This window comes from Schistocerca serialis, chromosome 9, assembly GCF_023864345.2.
Source record: "Schistocerca serialis cubense isolate TAMUIC-IGC-003099 chromosome 9, iqSchSeri2.2, whole genome shotgun sequence".
NCBI lineage: Eukaryota > Metazoa > Arthropoda > Insecta > Orthoptera > Acrididae > Schistocerca > Schistocerca serialis.
Genome location: NC_064646.1, coordinates 491,180,238 through 491,199,444, shown reverse-complemented (window position 1 = coordinate 491,199,444; position 19,207 = coordinate 491,180,238). Strand labels below are relative to the sequence as shown.

Here is a 19,207-nt window from a genome sequence, read left to right as displayed (position 1 = left end):
TGCCAATCACTGATGGCTTTTTCTGTTGGTGGAGAGCCAAAATGCTACTCTGTTTCCATGTAGTTCTGCATATGCTATTACTTTCAATTTATAGCCCACATCATATGAATACCTTTTATTTTTTTCCATTACGGAACCAGCTACTAACAAAAATATTGTACTGTTAACGATAACACAAATCACTTTCAATTCAAGTTCACTGGCACCGTATACTGTAATGACTCATTACAGGCTAGACAGCGTCCTGGGTTTGTGATGGAAGGGCAGGAGAGAGACAGTGTCAGCAAGCTTGTAAATCTTCGCAACTCCTGTTCGTCGCATTGGTGTGCTGTTACCGCCAGTTGAATCCAATGTTGCCAGATAGAGATAGGTTTCCCATGGCATCAAATGTGTGGCCATTTTTAACACTGGTGAGAATTTTAAATCAAACACTGGAGACTTTTACATTCAATTTCAAGTACATGAGAAACCAGAATTTTAGAGGCAATTTTCTGGGGGGCGGGCGGAGGGGGGGAGGGAAGCACATCTTATAGTTCGTAAAATATGATAGTTGCCAAGATCTGAACAGTTCCCTTCCAATGAACTTTATAAACTGATAATTAACCCACCATCTTATTGCACACTTCCCAGTGTTCTGATTTTTCAAATCAGTAAAGATAACATCTAAAACAAAAATCACATATTGACGAGCAACATACCTATATCAAAACACAAAATGTTAAGTTAATGTTGGACATGAAAAGGGAATTGAACAGCACAAAAATGTAGATATAGTGAGGGCTTGTCATTAGTAACATATCTATATAACTAAATGACTAATGCATTGCATGGTGCATAGTTACAGTTGCAAGTGTCTCAGTAACAGTTTCCAGGGGCGACAAAAATTTTATTTTCAATGACCAAGCTGAACAATTTAAAATGCTGTCATAATCTACTCATTAAGAATTGTAATCTTCTATCAAATGTGTAAGAGGATAAGATAGTTATTACAGTTAGAAACTGTTTTTTAACAATATAACTCAAAGCTCACAAATTACTCAGACTGTATTTATTCAAAATTCGACGATGAGAGCACTTACAAGGGAACACTCCCAAGTGTCAATGAACACTGTTGATGAAACATGGGGAGTGTGCACAGGGGAAAAATAATGCAAGACTTTTTTGTCGTTAATTTCACTTTTAAGGAGAGAAACACCCCCAAAAGATAATTTGGCATAATAGGTTTAGAGAAAATAGCTTTTAAACCATAAAATATATTATACAATAATTGAAATGAAATTAACATTCTTGGAAACTGTACAATCAACTTCTGAAAAAAATTCGAAAATTTTCAAATTACCTCACTAATATTAATGAATTTTGCAAAATGGAAACTTTTGTTACAACTTACAGAAGTTTTCACGCCTTCCCTGTGTAATAAATCTGATATCTACAATACCATTTTCGGTAAATAAGTTTTACACAATGTGTTGCCAGAGTATGTGCAACACATCTAATTAAAATATCTTACACTAACTATTATTCAAGTTATCTGTTTTATATATTTTTGTTGTATTATGTAAATCACATTAAATTTTCAATAAAATTTGTTTTTATTTTATTTTTTATAGTTTACCTTTTCATGCATGTGTATGCTGTTAAATGAAAATAATAAGTAACTCATTATTATCATACAAAATCTGTATAAAAATGATTAAAATGTAATGTTTTTGTTACCTTTCACTGAAAGTGAACTAAATTTTTTCACATAATACACACAATGGATAAGATAAGAAAAAACAAAACTAAGCAAGTGTCGCAAAGTGTGGCAGGCGATCCTCTAAATATCCTGCTTTGTACCAGGCATACTTCAATACATCCAAACACCTTGATGATGAGAACTGACTGTGTACTAGCGACTGCAGCTTGATAATATTGTTTCTCAAGAGAGGAATGACATCATAATCATGCAGTAAAATTTGATGTGAAAATCTTCTCAGAAAGTCTTCCATCATCAAAAGCCATATAGGTCCAACAGCTGTACCTGCACTGTCGAGCCTTGGGGTGTCATCAGATAAACAAAGTCTTTGACCTCACGTACAATGAGATTCGATGGATAAAATACCTATTCACCAAGAAGTGGTAAGTGATTACACATATAAAAGGTATTACACTTTGCAAGCTTTTGGAGCCAGTAGCTCCACCTCCTGGCAAAAGGATCGAAAGGGAAAAAAGAAGCTCGAAGGAAAATGACTGGTGAGTTTTGGAAAGGGGATACAGTTGAGAAAAGTCACCCAAAACCCCAGGTCAGGAGAGACCTGGAGCACAAGATGAGACGGAAAGACCAATTTCTGGGGTGGCACCAGGTGAGATTTGAAAACCTGAGAGTTTCAAGGTGGAAGATAAGGTAATATGGCAACAGTGATTACAGCTAAAATATCGTACACAACTTAATAAAAGCGAAAAGCTAAGTGCATCATATGTAATAGAGGTAGGAACACAATGATGAAAAATAGACAGGTCAAGAAATGAAAAAAGCAGAAAACTAAAAGTGAATGAAGACAGGAATGGTTACTGTCAAGAACAGCCAAAACAGGAGGAATTAATGCAAATTAAGTCCAGGTGGATGGCAAGAATGAATGATGTGTAGCGGCAGGTCCCACCTGCGGAGTTTTGAGAAACTGGTGTCTGACGGAAGAAACCAGACAGCACCTGAGATGAAATGGCACTGAGGTCACGATTGTCATGTTGCAGAAAATGCTCTACAACAGGATACAGTGTGTTGAAAGTATACACCTCCAGCTTATGCCCACTCACCAAAACTGGTAACTTGGTGATAGTCATGCCGATGTAAAAGGCAGAACAGTGTTTACATAACAGTTGGTATATGACGTTTCGTTTCACAGGTGGCTCTCCTTTTGATGGAGTATGTTTTTCCAGTTACAGGGCTGGTATAGGTGGTGGTACGAGGATGCATAGGGCAAGTTTTACAGCAAGGATGGTCAGAGAACAGGGAAATGGTTAGCAACAAATAATCTTGATCTAATAACAAGCATCCAAACGGATGCAGGCATTAATGAACACAGGGGTTTCATAGCAAGACTAAATACTGTAACCCCCAAATCATCCAAAAATAAATGAAAAACATAACCTATTCAAAAAAAGGAGATAAACATTAACTTGATTCCTTCCTGGGTGACAAACTCCACTCCTTCCAAATTAACAATGCAAGTGCACACCAGATGTGGGTTGAATTCAAAGAAATAGTATCAGCAGCAACTGATTAACAAATAACTGAGCTGATCCTCCTTGGTACACAAAATGGGTCGGAATATTGTTGCAGAAACGATGAAAAAAACATGCTAAATTGAAACAGATGCAAAATCTCCAAGGTTGGTGATCTTTTACAGAATCTCGAAACTTTGAGTGGACTTCAATATGAGATGCTTATAATACTTTCCACAATGAAACTTTGTCTCGAAACCTAGCAGAAAATCTAAAAAGATTCTGGTCGTATGCTAGCGGCAAGCCACAATCAATGCCTTCTCTGTGCAATACTAATGGAAATACTATTGACGATAGTGCTGCCAAGGCAGAGTTACTAAACACAGCCTTCCAAAATTCCTTCACTAAAGAAGAGAAAGTAAATATTACAGAATTCGAATCAAGAACAGCAGCCATCATGAGTAACGTAGAAATAGATATCCTTGGAGTAGTGAAGCAAGATAAACTACTTAACAAAAGCAAGTCTTCCGGCCCAGACTGTATTCCAGTTAACATTCCTTTCAAAGTACACTGATACAATGGCTCCAGACTTAACAATCATATACAACTGTTCGCTCCACAAAAGATCCGTACCCAAAGACTGGAAAGTTGCACAGGTCACACCAATATTCAAGAAAGGTGGTAGTAGTAGGTAGCAGTAATTATTATTATTATTATTATTATTATTACCAGTAGTAATAGTAGTAGTAGTAGTAGTAGTAGTCCTCCATGAAATTACAGGCCCATATCATTAACGCCGATACGCAGCAGGATTTTGGAACACACATTGTGTTCAAACATCATGTATTACCCTGAAGGGAATGGTCAATTAACACACAGTCAATGTAGATTTAGAAAACATTGTCCTCATTAAACACAATTAGCTCTTTACTCACATGAAGTGTTGAGTGCTACTGACAAGGGATTTCAAATTTATTCCATTATTTCGAGATTTCCAGAAGGCTTCTGACACTATATCACACAAGTGGCTTGTAGTGAAATTGCTTGCTTATGGAATATCATCTCAGTTATTTGACTAGATTCACAATTTCCTGTCAGAGAGGTCACATAGTAACTGACGGAAAGTCAGAGTAAAACAGACGTGATTTCTGGCATTCCTCAAGGTAGTGTTATAGGCCCTTTGCTGTTCCTTACCTATATAAATGATTTAGGAGACAATCTGAGCAGCTGTCTTACACTGTTTGCAGATGATGCTGTCATATATCGACTAGTCAAGTCATCAGAGGATCAAAGCAAATTGAAAAACAATTTAGAAAAGATATCTATATGGTGGAAAAATTGGCAATTGACCCTAAATAATAAAAAGTGTGAGGACATCCACATGAGTGCTAAAAGGAATGCGTTAAACTTCGATTACATAATAAATCAGCCAAATCTAAATGTCAAATTCAACTAAATACCTGGGTATTTCAATTACTGACAACTTCAATTGGAAGTAACACAAAGAAAATATTCTGGGAAGGCTAACCAAAGACTGCGTTCTATTGGCAGGACACTTAGAAAATTTAACAGATGTACTAAAGAGACTGCCTACACTTTGCTTGTCCATCCTCTTTTAGAATACTGCTGCATGGTGTGGGATCCTTACCAGATAGGATTGATGGAGTACATTGAGAAAGCTCAAAGAAGGGCAGCACGTTTTGTATTAACGCGAAATAGGGAGAGACTGTCACTGAAATGATACAGGATTTGGGGTGGACAGCATTAAGACAAATGCTGTTTTTCACTATGGTGGAATGTTCTCACAAAATTTCAATCACCAACTTTCTCCTCCGAACGTGGAAACATTTTGTTGATGCCGACCAACATAGGGAGAGATGATGATCATAATAAAGTAAGGGAAATCAGAGCTTGCATGGGAAGACATAGGTGTTCATTTGTATGAGATTGGAGTAAAAGAATAATTGTTAAGGTGATTCGATTAACCCTCTACCAGGCTCTTAAATGTGATTTGCAGAGTATGGATGCAGATGCAGGAGTAGAATACCTTCACCTTACCATGTTTCAAGCCACCACGAAGAATATACTTTTCCCCATGAGACAGCTGTTAACTAACATAACTTAGCTATATTTATCATGCATGGATGAAAGCGAGCCGGCCGGTGTGGCCGTGCGGTTCTAGGCGTTAAATCTGGAACTGCGTGACCGCTATGGTCGCAGGTTCGAATCCTGCCTCGGGCATGGATGTGTGTGATGTCCTTAGGTTGATTAGGTATAAGTAGTTCTAAGTTCTAGGGGACTTATGACCACAGATGTTAAGTCCCATAGTGCTCAGAGCCGTTTTTGATGAAAGCGAACTTTTCCCCTTCTTTCTGTTTTTCCAAAATTTAACTGCAGATTTCTTATATTCAAAATTTGCTTTGTTTTCTGAAGAAGGGATGTTACCTGGGATGAAGGACTCTTCACATGTTTCACAGTCAGATACATAATCATTGTCAATCATTGCTATATCATGGAGCTCCAATCAAAAAACTGTAGCCCATTATCTTTTTCCATAATTGTCAAACATCCATCCATCACAAATCAATGCTAAAATGGTGTGTTTCAGGTCCACTTCCTGTGAACTGATAGAACTATAAAGGAATTCACACAGCTGAAATTATCACTTAGTATTCAGCAAATATTAATTGGATTTATCATTGGCATCTTCCCTACCTGTACACACAATATAAAGTCACACATCAGTAACGCACACATTTGTTCTACATTAAACGTTCAGTTACTGCTAACAAATACAGGTAGACACATCTAGAAATCCACACAGCGTTCCACGAGAAAGGGTTCCTGAAGAGTACAGTGAGGTCCAGAAGTCGTGTGGTGATGTACGGTTCCGTAATAGTAGCGAGCGGCAGATGAGACAGCTGTAGAGCTGTCAGTGCCAGCTTATGTAACAGGAAGCGCCAATGAGAATACTCCAGGACCTGCAGCTCTCGGCAACACCGCAGACCAAATTGTGAGTCTGCCAACTAGTGGTACAGCCTTGTACCTCACAAGCTGCTAGCTGGCGAACCACATTAGACTGCAAGGCACAAACTGCAGCATCTCTTGGCTGCAGCTACTGAAGAGAGGTATCAGAAAGAGCTGGGGATGGTAACAGCTTGTGTTAGCACATGTTGCAATATTTATGTAATCTTCAAATATCAGTCTTCAGAAAAATGACAATATTATGAAAAAGACAGATTGTTACTGACCATATTGCAAAGATGTTGAGCCGCAGAAATGCATTACAAAAAGGTTACTAACCATGTAAGCTTTTGGCCCCAGGGTCTTCTTCTGAATTAGTCAATGTGTGTGTACACACACACACACACACACACACACACACACACACACACACACACAGATTTGGACAAATGCAACTTGCACAAACATGACCACTGTCGTTGGCTGCTGAGGCCAGACTGTGAGCAACTGCACATGGTGGGAGAAGCAATCTGGGTGGTGGGGGTAAGGAGGAGACTCGGGCACAAAGGGGGAGGGAGACTAGGGTACAGATGGGAGGCAGTATAGTGCTGTTTCTGGGAGCATACAGGGGCAAGGTGGGGTGAGGTTAGGGCAACTAAGTGCATTCAGGAGAGTGGGAGTGGGAGTGGAAAAGAAGATACGTAAAAAGACAGAGCACTTGTGGAATAGAAGGCTGTGGAGTGGGAACAGGGAAGGAATAGTTGGGTAAAGGACAGTGAGTATTTTGTGGAATAGAAGGCTGTGGAGTGGGAATAGTTGGGTAAAGGACAGTGAGTAATGTAGGTTCAGGTCAGGAGGGTTATGTGAACAGAGGATAAATAGCAGTGAAGAGTTCCCACCTGAACAGTTCAGAAAAGCTGGTGTTGATAAGAAGGATCCAGATGGCTGAGGCTGTGAAACAGTCATTAAAATGAAGACCATTGTGATGGACAGCACGCTCAGCAACTGGGTGGTCCAGCTTCTTGGCCTCAGTTTGTCGGCAGTCCTTAATGCAGACAGACAGCTTCTTGCTTGTCATGTCCACGCAGAATGCAGCACAGTGGTTGCAGCTTAGCTTGTAGATCACGACTGGTTTCACAGGTAGCTCTGCCTTTGATGGGATAGCCGATGCTTGTGACCGGACTGGAGAAGGCGGTGGTGGGAGGATGTGTGCAATAGGTCTTCCATCTAGGTTTATTATAGGGATATGAGCCATGAGGTAAGGGGTTGAGAGCAGGGGCTGTGTAGGCATGGATGAGGATATTGTGTAGGTTTGGTGGGCAGCAGAATATCACTGTGAAACTGGTGGGAAGAATGGTGGGTAGGACATTCCTCATTTCAGGGCATGATGAGAGGTAGTTGAAACCCTGGAAGAGAAGGTATTTCGTTGCTCCAGTCCTGGTTGGTACTGAGTCACAAGGGGAATGCTCCTCTGTTGTCGGACGATGGGATTTTGGAAGATGAGGTACAACTGGAGAGATAAGGCATGGAAAATCTGTTTCTATACAAGATTAGGAGGGTAATTATGGTATGTGAAGGCTTCAGTGAGCTCCTTGGTATATTTATATAGGGACTGCTTGTCACAACAGATGCAACGGCCACGGGTGGCTAGGCTGTATAGAAGCATTCTTGATATGGAATGGGTGACTGCTGATGTAGCCATCTTGAGGTGGAGGTCAAAATCAAGGAAGGGGCTTGTTGGTTCAGCAGGACCAGGTGAAGTGAATGGGGGAGAAGTTGTTGAAGTTCTGGAGGAATGTGGACACATCATTCTCACCCTCAATCCAGATCATGACGCTGTCATCAATGAATCTGAACCAGAGGTTTGGGAATCTGGTTGTTAGGAACAATTTCTCTAGATGGCTCACGAATAGGACTGTGTTATGCAGGTGCTTATTGCCATACCCTGGATTTTTTTGTATGGGATGCCTTCAAACGAGAAGTAATTGTAGGTGAAGATGTAGTTGGTCATGGTGACTACAAAGGAGGAAGTAGGTTTGGAATCCTGTCCTGCCCTCTCTCCACCTCGTCCCTGTACGCTCCCACAAACTGCATTTACTGTCCCCAACCAGTACTGAGCTCTCCCTGCCCTTCCCACCTCGGCCTCCTCCTTACCGCCACCAACCACATCACTTCTCCCATCGTGTGCAGTTGCTCACAATCTGGCATCTGCAGCCAGGGACAGTGGTGGTGGTGGTGGTGGTGGTGGTGGTGATTTTTCACTGATTCATTTGGTCTTCAGAAACAGATTAATGTACAAAACAGTTCTTGGCATCACTGTTGTTGTGTCATGAAGAACTGTGAGTGTTTTTGGTGGATAGTATGCCATACCTTGTTTGACTGTTTGTGAGGTCTTCTTTTTGAGAGTCTATGGAGATGCATCATAAAGCGAAGTTCACTTACACAATTCAGCCATCAGTCTCTGAAACTGATAAATTGCGAACCCCCCTTTTCAATATTTTGAAAGAAATTAATGGAGAGTTTGAACTGAGAATTTGAGAATCTTTTTATGAATCCCCAAATATTTTGACAGCATCAAAATCAGGTAAATTAACGTCTGAACAAGTCAAAAGAAATTTGAAATATGTTTACTTTCTCAGTGTGGGTATAAAAAAAAAAGTTTTGTTGTATTTACTATTTTCAACTAACAAAATAGATGTATGTGACATGGTACACTAAAAAGGTAAAAGAACAATAATTTCCAACATAATATAACAGTTTAAAACATAAACCAAAACACAAACTAAAATAATGCAAATCATAACAAATGTTTAGATATTTTAATTAGGTATGTTCCACGTACTCTGACAGCACACTGTGTACACCTTATTTGCCAAATATTGTAATACAGAAACTAGCTTTATTAAACATGGACGTATGTATGTATCTGGCATGAGAGCTTCTTTAATTTATGTTGTAACAAAAATTTCCATTTCACAAATAGCATTAATGATGGTGGAGTTAATTTACAAATTTTTAATTTTCTTCAAAAGTTGATTATGTATTTTTCAAGAATGTTTTACACTTCAACTTTTATGAAAAACACTTTTTTTTATATATATTTCACAGTTTCGAAGCTACTCCCTCTAAACCTAATATGCCAAATTCCTTTCGGGGAGTGTTTTATCCCTTCAAAGTGAAATTGACACAAACAAAAAATAGGTATTGCATTGTTTTCCCCCCCGGCACACCCACCAAGTTACATCAAGACAGTTTTTTGACACTTGGAAATGTTCCCTTGTTAGTGAATTCTAGAAAAGCTTACACAATTTTTTACGTTTACAAAATATTTTTCTTGCTTACATGCCTTATGTTCAGAATTGAAATGCATTAACTCATGTGAAATACAATCACACTTTTGAAGCTGTTTTGTACATGGGAGTCTGATTCTCTAAAGAACCAGGTGTAAGAAATTACAGGTATTAAATAACAGCAAATAATATGTCATATTTCACAAAGTTACTGGGGCACACCACACACAACAATAGAAAATACGGGACGAAACAGAACAGATTGGTACTCATGACAGCACAGGCAATTTTTTTTAATCAGACCAAGAAACACACACACACACACACACACACACACACACACACACACACACACACACACACACACAATCTTTCCAATCTAGATGTTTCTAACAGCTTTCCTGCTCTGGACACGTGAAAAACGTGTACGAACAACCCAAGGGGTCTACTAACAACCCAAGGGCTGTAGGAACACGCTGACAAGACGGGGGGAAATATGAAATGATGGTATGGCATAATGGCTGGAAGACTGTCTGGCATTGTTTGTTCACCTAATGCAAGTCTCCCTGCCGTAACTTCAGCAAATTGCACGTTGATGAGGATGATGAACTGAAGATGAGGACAAATCAACATTTGGCTCAACGTCGATAAAATGTCTATTGTGGCCAGCAATTAACCACCCCCTCCCACATGCCAGTCAGCCATATTTACCACCCACCTACTGAGGCAGACAGGTAAAATAGTGCAGGTTAAGACGAGTAATAGTAAGAGGATTAAAAAGACAAAGATGATTCTTTTCCTACGAAGGAACCATGAGAGGGGGATATCTGAATTAGTACATAACTCATTGGGTAACAGATAAAAGGTAACTAGTACTTTTAAGTCAAGTGCAGGGGCCCAGTAATGTCACTTGTGATTTAGGCTCTTTGGGAATGTCGCAAACAGCATGGGCCGTAACCTCAAAATGCAACTGCAGATGACATCACACTCCTTGTTGGAAATACTCCTCACACAAATGTGACGATCGTATCACACTCGAGTGATGTGACAAGCCCTGAATCAAGTATTCTGTCAAACGTGTAAATGCATAGCTTCACGAGTTGCTCTGTCGCACCATGCACAGCACGTTCTACACCTAAATGTTTCCAGTGTGAGGTTACTTGCACGACTAATTGCCAGAGCTGTTCAGTGTAACCAAAACAGTATCTATGCAAAGCCAGCAATTTGCAATACTTTCACGAGGCTTTTTTTTTAGGGTAAATGTTTCCTAAAGTGAGAGCTTCCAAATAACTATAGAGACAATTACAATACTAAATGGAGAAACAAAACATTTGTACCAAATAGATCCTGATTTTCCTTGTTTATAGACATCTAATAGTGGTCTGTGTACAGTTAAAATAATTTATTTAAAGTATTAGATAATACCACGGGCTGAGTAGTATGTAAGGAGAAGTTTTTGAAGCGGCTGGTTTCTCCTAAACACATACATCAAATAATCTAGGAGTAATTACTGTCATTATCAGTTTGAGTTCATTATCACTGGTCACAATTTGTTTTTAGTATACTTTACAGAAATAGCCAGCAGTGGTTGTTTCTACCTATCAATGTATAACTTGACTCATTCCACTTCCCTGAAGGTACTCCTTCAATATTTTCATGTTGATATCTAGCAAACATTTATGAGAATAAATGCAGAATGAAGAAAACAGTTGAAAAATAATCCCAAAGGCATTACACTTTTCCATAAAATTAATTTCTTTAAACAGGTGGAAATTTTGAATGGTTTAATTGTGGATAGGACTACAGTTACAAAGAACAACGTCCTGTCTTTTTAAGTCTTTTAGATTGTAGTAGTGTGTAAAATAAGGGGCTGTGTCCCTTCACTGTCTAGAACAATCACACCTGTTAATTATTTTAATGATAATGCAAGGAAATATTGTGATGCCAACATATATAATAATTTGCACTGACCTGAACCCAGTGGTGGTGGGCGTGGTTGTACAGACCGCTGGATTGCGACAAATGTTTGTCCATCTCTGTTAGAGCGTTGTGAGCAAATCGAAAGTCTTTCTTCCTCTCCAAATAATGAACCAATCTCAGGAAGCTCATAAGCATAGAGGCAACCACCGACCAAAGTTTTTATCTTTTGATCATCTGGTGGTACAGTCTGTTCCATCAAACATATTTAAGTTATGTCATTTAAAACACTTTAATAAATTACACTGTGAGGATTAATTTGTCGAGTACCTTTATTTGGGCAGCGGTTACTTCTGCCAGTCTTAATAAGTGAGCTGGTATGCCACACAACGGTGACAATGCTGCCTTTATGCTGCTGTATTTCTCATCCATGTTCAATCTTAGGCCATATTTTACAGGAACAGATCCATCCAATCGCATTACTGCAATAATAAAAAAACGTTACAGCATCAAAATTGTACAAAAGGAAATAATAGCCTAACAAAACAAATAGTAAATGTGGAATGTGCCTGAATATATGCAGTATAATAATCAGCAAAGAGTATATTATCTTCCTGTTTCTGATTGGAATGTTTTATTTTTCAATACATGATTGAACTGTGGCACTTAAAAAGTGTTTCTACAACAACAATAACTGTTGGGTAAGCTTGGTGACCCCCTTGGCGATATTTGAGAGGCATAGGCCATGTGCAGGCACTGGCTTTCACCTTCTCCCTTCCATTGTCATCGTCGTCGTCATTCAGCACCAACATAACACTACACTACACATGCATCCATTATGCTCACCTACACTGTACAAATAAACACACAACAGAGTTCTCACTTATCCACAAGGGAAGGGGCGAATGTGTCCAGAGGAAGAATGCTGTATCAACAGGTGGCTGAACGTGCCCCATGTGATACTGCTGCCAACAATGTTATCCAACATTTACATTTATACATTTCATAACATGTAACATTGGAAACATTACATATAAGTACGTACTTGCAAAAAATCCAGTAAAATATGGGAGCTTCAGATCAACTACTGGACTGTGTCAATGGTTTACTTCTATCACATAGAGTATGAATATAAGTCACGAAACAACCCAACATAATTATTTTGGAGAGTGATAAACAGTGTGCAGTAACTGAATTTTGAATTTAAAGATTTCATTCACACATGGGGCACCCTCTCCTTCAGCACGACAATGACAGACCACACGTGAGCGCAGGAATATCTGCAACAATGCTATACCTTGCATTCACTGTCAACAATCATCCTCCATACAGTCCCGACATGGCCCCATCCAATTTTCGTCTGTTTCCATAACTTAAAGAATACTTTCAAGAACTTCACTTTGATAGTGATGATGCAGTGCAAGTGGAGATGAGGTTGTGGCTCCATCAGCATTCTCGAGTGACGGTATCATATCTACCAACTTAAAAAAATTGGGAGATTCAGTTCTAAAAATCAAGAGGTATTCAGCTTCTTTTCAGTATAGTCTCAAGGCAAGTGATCTCTCTATGAGATCACAGAGCCATATAATGGCTACAAAAATGCAAATGAGCACACTAGAAGTACGCCACCCACCAAACAGATTTGTAAAATAAGAGAAAAGCAACCACTTAACTATAGCAGAGCAGTGCATGGTGCACAGAAACCCACAATAAAAGGCAGTTATAATGCCACTTATATCACTTATAATACTTTGACCATAATTTTAAATATTGTTATTTTCAAGTTTTTAAATTTGTGTTTTCTATTATTTCTTTCTGTGAGTCATGCATATGATTGCTTTAGGTATCATTTTACACATTTTTCCATCCAGGCATTTCCATTATTGTTATACCCCTTAGCTGTAGCACAACCCAGGTAATTGGTACTAGGTTGGGATTCATTTATCTTTTTATATATTTATTTTTTTGCATTTAAGTAAAATCATACGACTAAAGATTTCACCACATATAAACAAGTCCAAACAGGACAGCATTGAGGAATATGAGTATACAATCTACAAAATGTGCAGTAATGAGGAAAAATGGAAATGCAAGCAGGAATGTCAACAATGTAGGAAAGACATTGTTACTTATCATAAAGAAGGCGTGTTAAGTTGCAGAGAGGCACAATTGAAAGACATTTACGGAAAACTTTCAGCCACAGCCTTCATCCACAAAGGGGAAACAGACACCACTCATACACATAAGCAAACACCACTCATACACACGACTGCCAACTCCAGCATCTTGGGCCAGGGTGCTTGCTTGTGTGTATGAATGGTGTGTGTTTCTCTTTCATTGATGAAGGCTGTGGCTGAAAGCTTTATGTTAAGTGTCTTAATTGTGCCTGACTGCAACTGAATATGTCTTCTTTATAATAAGTAGCAATCTGTCTTTTCCTACACTGTTGAAAAATAACAATCAATATACAGGATGGGCATGACATCCTGATTTCTATAAACTTAAATAGATATATTTACTAAAATTGACTAATGAATGAAGGGCTTCTGACCATAGGCAAAGAAAAAGAGAGGCGGATTTTCTTAACAAATGACTTGACTCTGAACATAATTAGCTAAAGATCAGGAGAAATAATGGAATAACCAAAGATGGGAGAAAAATGTGGAAAATCTGGAGTTTACTGTCTAAATTGGGAGTGCTGGCAGGTGTAAGGTATCAACGAACTGGTCTTTCACTAGGAGAAATGTGTTTGTCACTAGGATGGCTATGCTGGGAAATAAATATGTAGGAATGGAGTATAAAGCTGTAGAATGTTAGCAACTTTCATTTTACTTAAAAAGCTTTTAAGAGTTTTCACATCGAAAATACAGAGGCAGTACTTCTCAGCATGCCCTTTTGTATTATTTAGGGCATGCTCCACATTTTATCTTACATAAGGCTGACTTAGTGAAAGGTTCACATTTATTTAAATTCTGAAGAATCAACTTCTTTAGGATGTTGTCATTTTGGAAACTGATGCCTTCTTTAGTGTGTTTTAAAGATGCATGCAGTTTAGTCACACTACACCTAGGTAAGGTAATAGGGCCTAGCTATTCTTTTAATATTTTTTTGCAACTTCTTTTTGAAGTATAACTTTATTTTTAGCTATTACATTCTCTGAATTATTCTTTACTCTGTATATTTTTGACTTATGATGCGGCACTGTTGTTGAGTACTTACATGTTGGTTCAAGTTTACATGTAATATTTCCAACGACACATGTTATGAAACATTTACTAATTGTGGTTATACTGAAGAACCATTTGCTAATGACCTCAGTATAGCAAAAACTTGACAATCAACAAAAGAAATATGATGCTGTCTTATGTCTGTGGATGAAAGCACCAGACAACATTAATGGATAAGAATTAGGAAATAATATGTACAAGGGTAAAGCCATACTCACCAATAACCTGCACATGGATGTAGCTCTCCATAGGCAGTGGTAATGAGAGGTAGTTAAATGGATCAAACCTCACACTCTCATGGCCACACACTTTACATGTCACTTTAGACTTGAGTTGGCCATGAAACAGGTCCACTATAATCGACTTGTTCCGAAGAATATGATTTTCCCAGGCCTTAAACAATAATTAATATTTAATTGTTATGTATCAGTGCAGATGAAGTTAACAGTAACGCAGTTTGCTACTATACCTCTTGTGCCACTATGACATCAGGTCTTCCATCACTGTCTTTGAGCTCTACATAAGGTCTATCATGCACCCTATTAAGATCTTCATGTAACCCATCGAGAAGAAAGGCCAACAGCTCTTGTGAATCATGCTGCTGAAAACCATTGAAACGTGGTGCATACTTTCCTATTGTCCACTGCAACCGACAAAATTCCAAATAAGGTATCTCTGCTTACAAAATCTTTTGTAATAATCCTCAAATATGATGTACTCAGAATTATCAACAAACCCTGAGCTTCAGAGGTGCTATCGTTTTTGCGGTTCCACTCCATATGTCATGGATCAAATCCCCATATCTCTTAGCAATATGACCCTTCATCCCTAGCGGATTTGCTCTGGAACAGGCACAGGAATCTTAATATCTCTTTACTTTCTACCTTTTACATGGTTACAAACCAAATCAGTAATATTGAAATAAATGAAGTTATTAGCAACGGGTGAATGCTACTAAACTATGTTGGCCACAGACGATGATGATGATGATGATGATGATGATAATAACCAAAAATCATGGATGAAGCAATGCGTAAAATACAGGAAAGGCAATCACTTACCTATAGCAGATCGATGCATGGAGCACAGAAACACCTAACAGGCAACGGCATTCACACTAGCTTTTGAGCAATTGCTATTTGTCTAGAAAAAGTACAAACATTCACACACAACCACCCAGGCACACAGGTAGCCAAACAGATTCTCTCATGGCCACAATAAGACTAATTATTGATACTCTGTTACTGAAAGCAGTTTCCTGAGCCGACAGGAGTGAAGAGGGGGTAGGAGAGGACACAAGAAGGGGTAGCAGGAAAGAGGCAGTTCTTTGAGTAGATGACTGTGTGGCCACACATCAAGGTGAAATGAACACAGAGGACACAGCACACAAAGAGGCAAGAACATGAAGATGGGGAGAGGGGACAGAGGGGGGTGACTGATGTGGAGGGGGTGGGGAACTTAGGTGATTTTGGGGGAGGGGGGGGATGAAGAAAAAGGTGAAGATCCCCCTGACCTAAGCCCCAACTAAGCTGTTCAAGTGATTTTTCCCTTCTCTCTTCTGCCCACACTACTCCTACTCCATCCCCCCCCCCCCCCCCCCCCACTACCAGAGTGGCAGTGGCATTCTCTCTCTCTCTCTCTCTCTCTCTCTCTCTCTCTCTCTCTCTCTCTCTCTCTCTCTCACACACACACACACACACACACACACACACACACACAGTTTGTATGCACATTTCTCTTCCTTTTTTACCTCCTGCTTTTCTCCCTTCTCAGTTTCCCCCTCTCCATCTTCCCACACCTCTTCTCGCTGTAACCTCTGTACTCAACTTATCTTGTGCAGCCATGCAGTCATCTGTGCAAAGACCTCCCTCATTACCGGTATCCTCTCTTTGTGGCCTTCCCTACCCCATCCGCACCTCCACCCACTCAGGCAAATCCTTTCAATGATAGAGCATCGATAATTCGTATTTTGATGGCCACAGGAGCACGGTTTTGGATGTGTGTGGTTATTTGTATGAAAGTGCGTACTTTTGCTAGAAACAGAACTGATGTTCAAATGCCAATGTAAGTGCTGTTTTCTGTTACGTGCTTTTGTGCTCCATGCATCGATCTGCTAGAGCCAAGTGGTTGCCTTTCCTTTATTTTACGTGTTGCCCCATCCAGGAATTTCCATTATTGTTATTAAAGCAGATGTGATGGATTTGCCTAGTCATCTGCAATTACCAGTAATTTAATGAATGGAAACTATAATAGGCCATTGCGTACAAGCTTGTGGATACGGCAGCATGTGGAAATATTAATATTTAGAAGAAATCATTAATAACCAGTTGCATATATGTAAGGACAGATAAATAATAAGAAAAAGATAACCATTAAATCTGTTTTGCATCATCTGTACATCATTAATCAATAGTCACCTTCTGTATTGATTCAAGGACAGTAAAATGGCACTCCTCCAAAATATCATGGCAGCAAGTTACTGACACGGTAAAGTCACTGTCTGTCTATGAAACATCTACCAGTTTTTCTAATAAAAAATCAGCACGAAAAGGATGTGACATCTGTTACTACGGTCTCCAAATCATGATATAACATATATCATCTTTTTTCGAACACAATTGTTAATCAATCTTCCCACTACATCCATAATTTGAACATGTCAAGAATGTCTTTTTATGTAACTTAAATAGGCTTAGAAATTTACTGCACTTCTTACATAAATACTATACAGCAAAGTGCAGGATTTACAATGTTTCAATTACCAGAAATTCCTCTTTTAATTTAACAAGTAATTTTTTATGAAATAAATAGCACAGTTGTCTCCAAATAGAGATTGTTTATGGTTTTTACAATACTTACCCAAATTGATAAACTACTACATCATGTGTGCTTCCTTTCTTCATATACAAAGGGCTGTCAAACGAAAATGAGAAATTGAAAAAAGTAAGTAAATTATTTATCATTTCAAAAGTAATCACCATAACTGTTAACACATTTACACCACTGTGAGACTAAATAGTCAATACCTTCATGGAAAAATATTTTCAATTTCCTATGGAACCACAATTATACCTGTGCATCTCCTCATCCGGAGAAAATTGTTGACCACCAGCGTCTATATGGATATCACATGGGGAGAGATTCGAACTGTGTGGAGGATGTTTAAAGGCTCTGCAGCACAACTTCTGGAGTATACTAGGCCTGCCCACATGTTGCCAAGGTGGTTTTGAGTACACTAGAGACGTTTTGCTGGGAAGCACTTACACATTCTCTATACAGTCCTGATCTCCACCCATGTGAACCTTTAAAAAGCACAGTTGTAAGGTGTAGAATAATTATCGTAACTGATAGTAGTTATTACTCTACAGACTGTAAAGGAACGGTCATGGATTTCAACTGTGTCCATTATGGACAAAATACATTAAAGGATATTTGTGGTTGTCGGTTTGCTTCAGACAACCACAAGTGGTTACAATCATTTTTCCACGAGGTGTTGTTGGGTTTCTCTCACAGTGGAATAAATGTATCAACAGTTATGCAATTACTTTTGAAATAATACACAGGTTACTTACTTTTGTCCATATGTCTCATTTTCATTTGACCACCCCTTACACGATCAATGTTCCAAGCTAAACTGTTAACATTAACAATACAGCAAATCATCCAATCATTTCATAGTTTCACAACCAGTGACATTCATGGTAGTTGCACAATTTCAGTGTTCCACAGAAACAGAACTAATTATTCAGAATTTCAGAGTTATTGGGTGGTCTGTAGACCACAAGAAATACTGTTGGTTAATGAGGTAACAATTAATTAATTCTAAGGAAAAAAAAATTCACATGACAAAACTATGAAATTACAAGGGAACAAAATGGCTCGAGTCCTTACCATAGGGTGGCAAATTTTTAAGTACTGCTGACAAACACACATGTAATACAAAAAAACATATCTTCGTTCTCAAAAGTGTTAATTTCTTCTGCTCCTCAGAGAGGAAAGAGTAGACTGTGGGAGGCTGGAAGTAGGGGCAGGACACTTAGACCTCAGGATGAGAGGAAACCACAGGGGAAGACAACGATTCACCAACCTAGCCGTCTTTCCTCACTGAGGAATGAACTAAGAGTTCCAATGACTACATCTTATGTGCTTTCATATACGTTGTGGCGTTTCTACCATATTTATTGCCCAAATTACATTTTTATTTTACTTCTACTTGCTATCAGTTGTATACATGGAAGAATCATGGAGATACTAGAAGGTATCAGATAGATTATATAATGGTAAGACAGAGATTTAGGAACCAGGTTTTAAATTGTAAGACATTTCCAGGGGCAGATGTGGACTCTGACCACAATCTATTGGTTATGAACTGTAGATTAAAACTGAAGAAACTACAAAAAGGTGGAAATTTAAGGAGATGGGACCTGGATAAACTGACTAAACCAGAGGTTGTACAGAGTTTCAGGGAGAGCATAAGGGAACAATTGACAGGACTTGGGGAAAGATATACAGTAGAAGAAGAATGAGAACCTCTGAGGGATGAAGTAGTGAAGGCAGCAGAGGATCAAGCAGGTAAAAAGATGAGGGCTAGTAGAAATCCTTGGG

General features: G+C 38.8%; 1 protein-coding gene across 1 annotated transcript in view; it reads right to left on the bottom strand.

Annotated features, from left to right (window-relative positions):
* Positions 1-19,207, bottom strand: part of LOC126418980 (ubiquitin carboxyl-terminal hydrolase 32) — a 245,455-nt gene that overhangs the window by 107,391 nt on the left and 118,857 nt on the right. The window contains exons 17-21 of the mRNA XM_050086028.1: positions 15,339-15,444; positions 15,072-15,245; positions 14,821-14,995; positions 11,706-11,857; positions 11,430-11,625 (exon numbers count right to left, since the gene is read on the bottom strand). Of these exons, the coding sequence (XP_049941985.1) occupies positions 11,430-11,625; positions 11,706-11,857; positions 14,821-14,995; positions 15,072-15,245; positions 15,339-15,444 (803 nt within the window). The remainder of the gene's footprint in view (positions 1-11,429; positions 11,626-11,705; positions 11,858-14,820; positions 14,996-15,071; positions 15,246-15,338; positions 15,445-19,207) is intronic.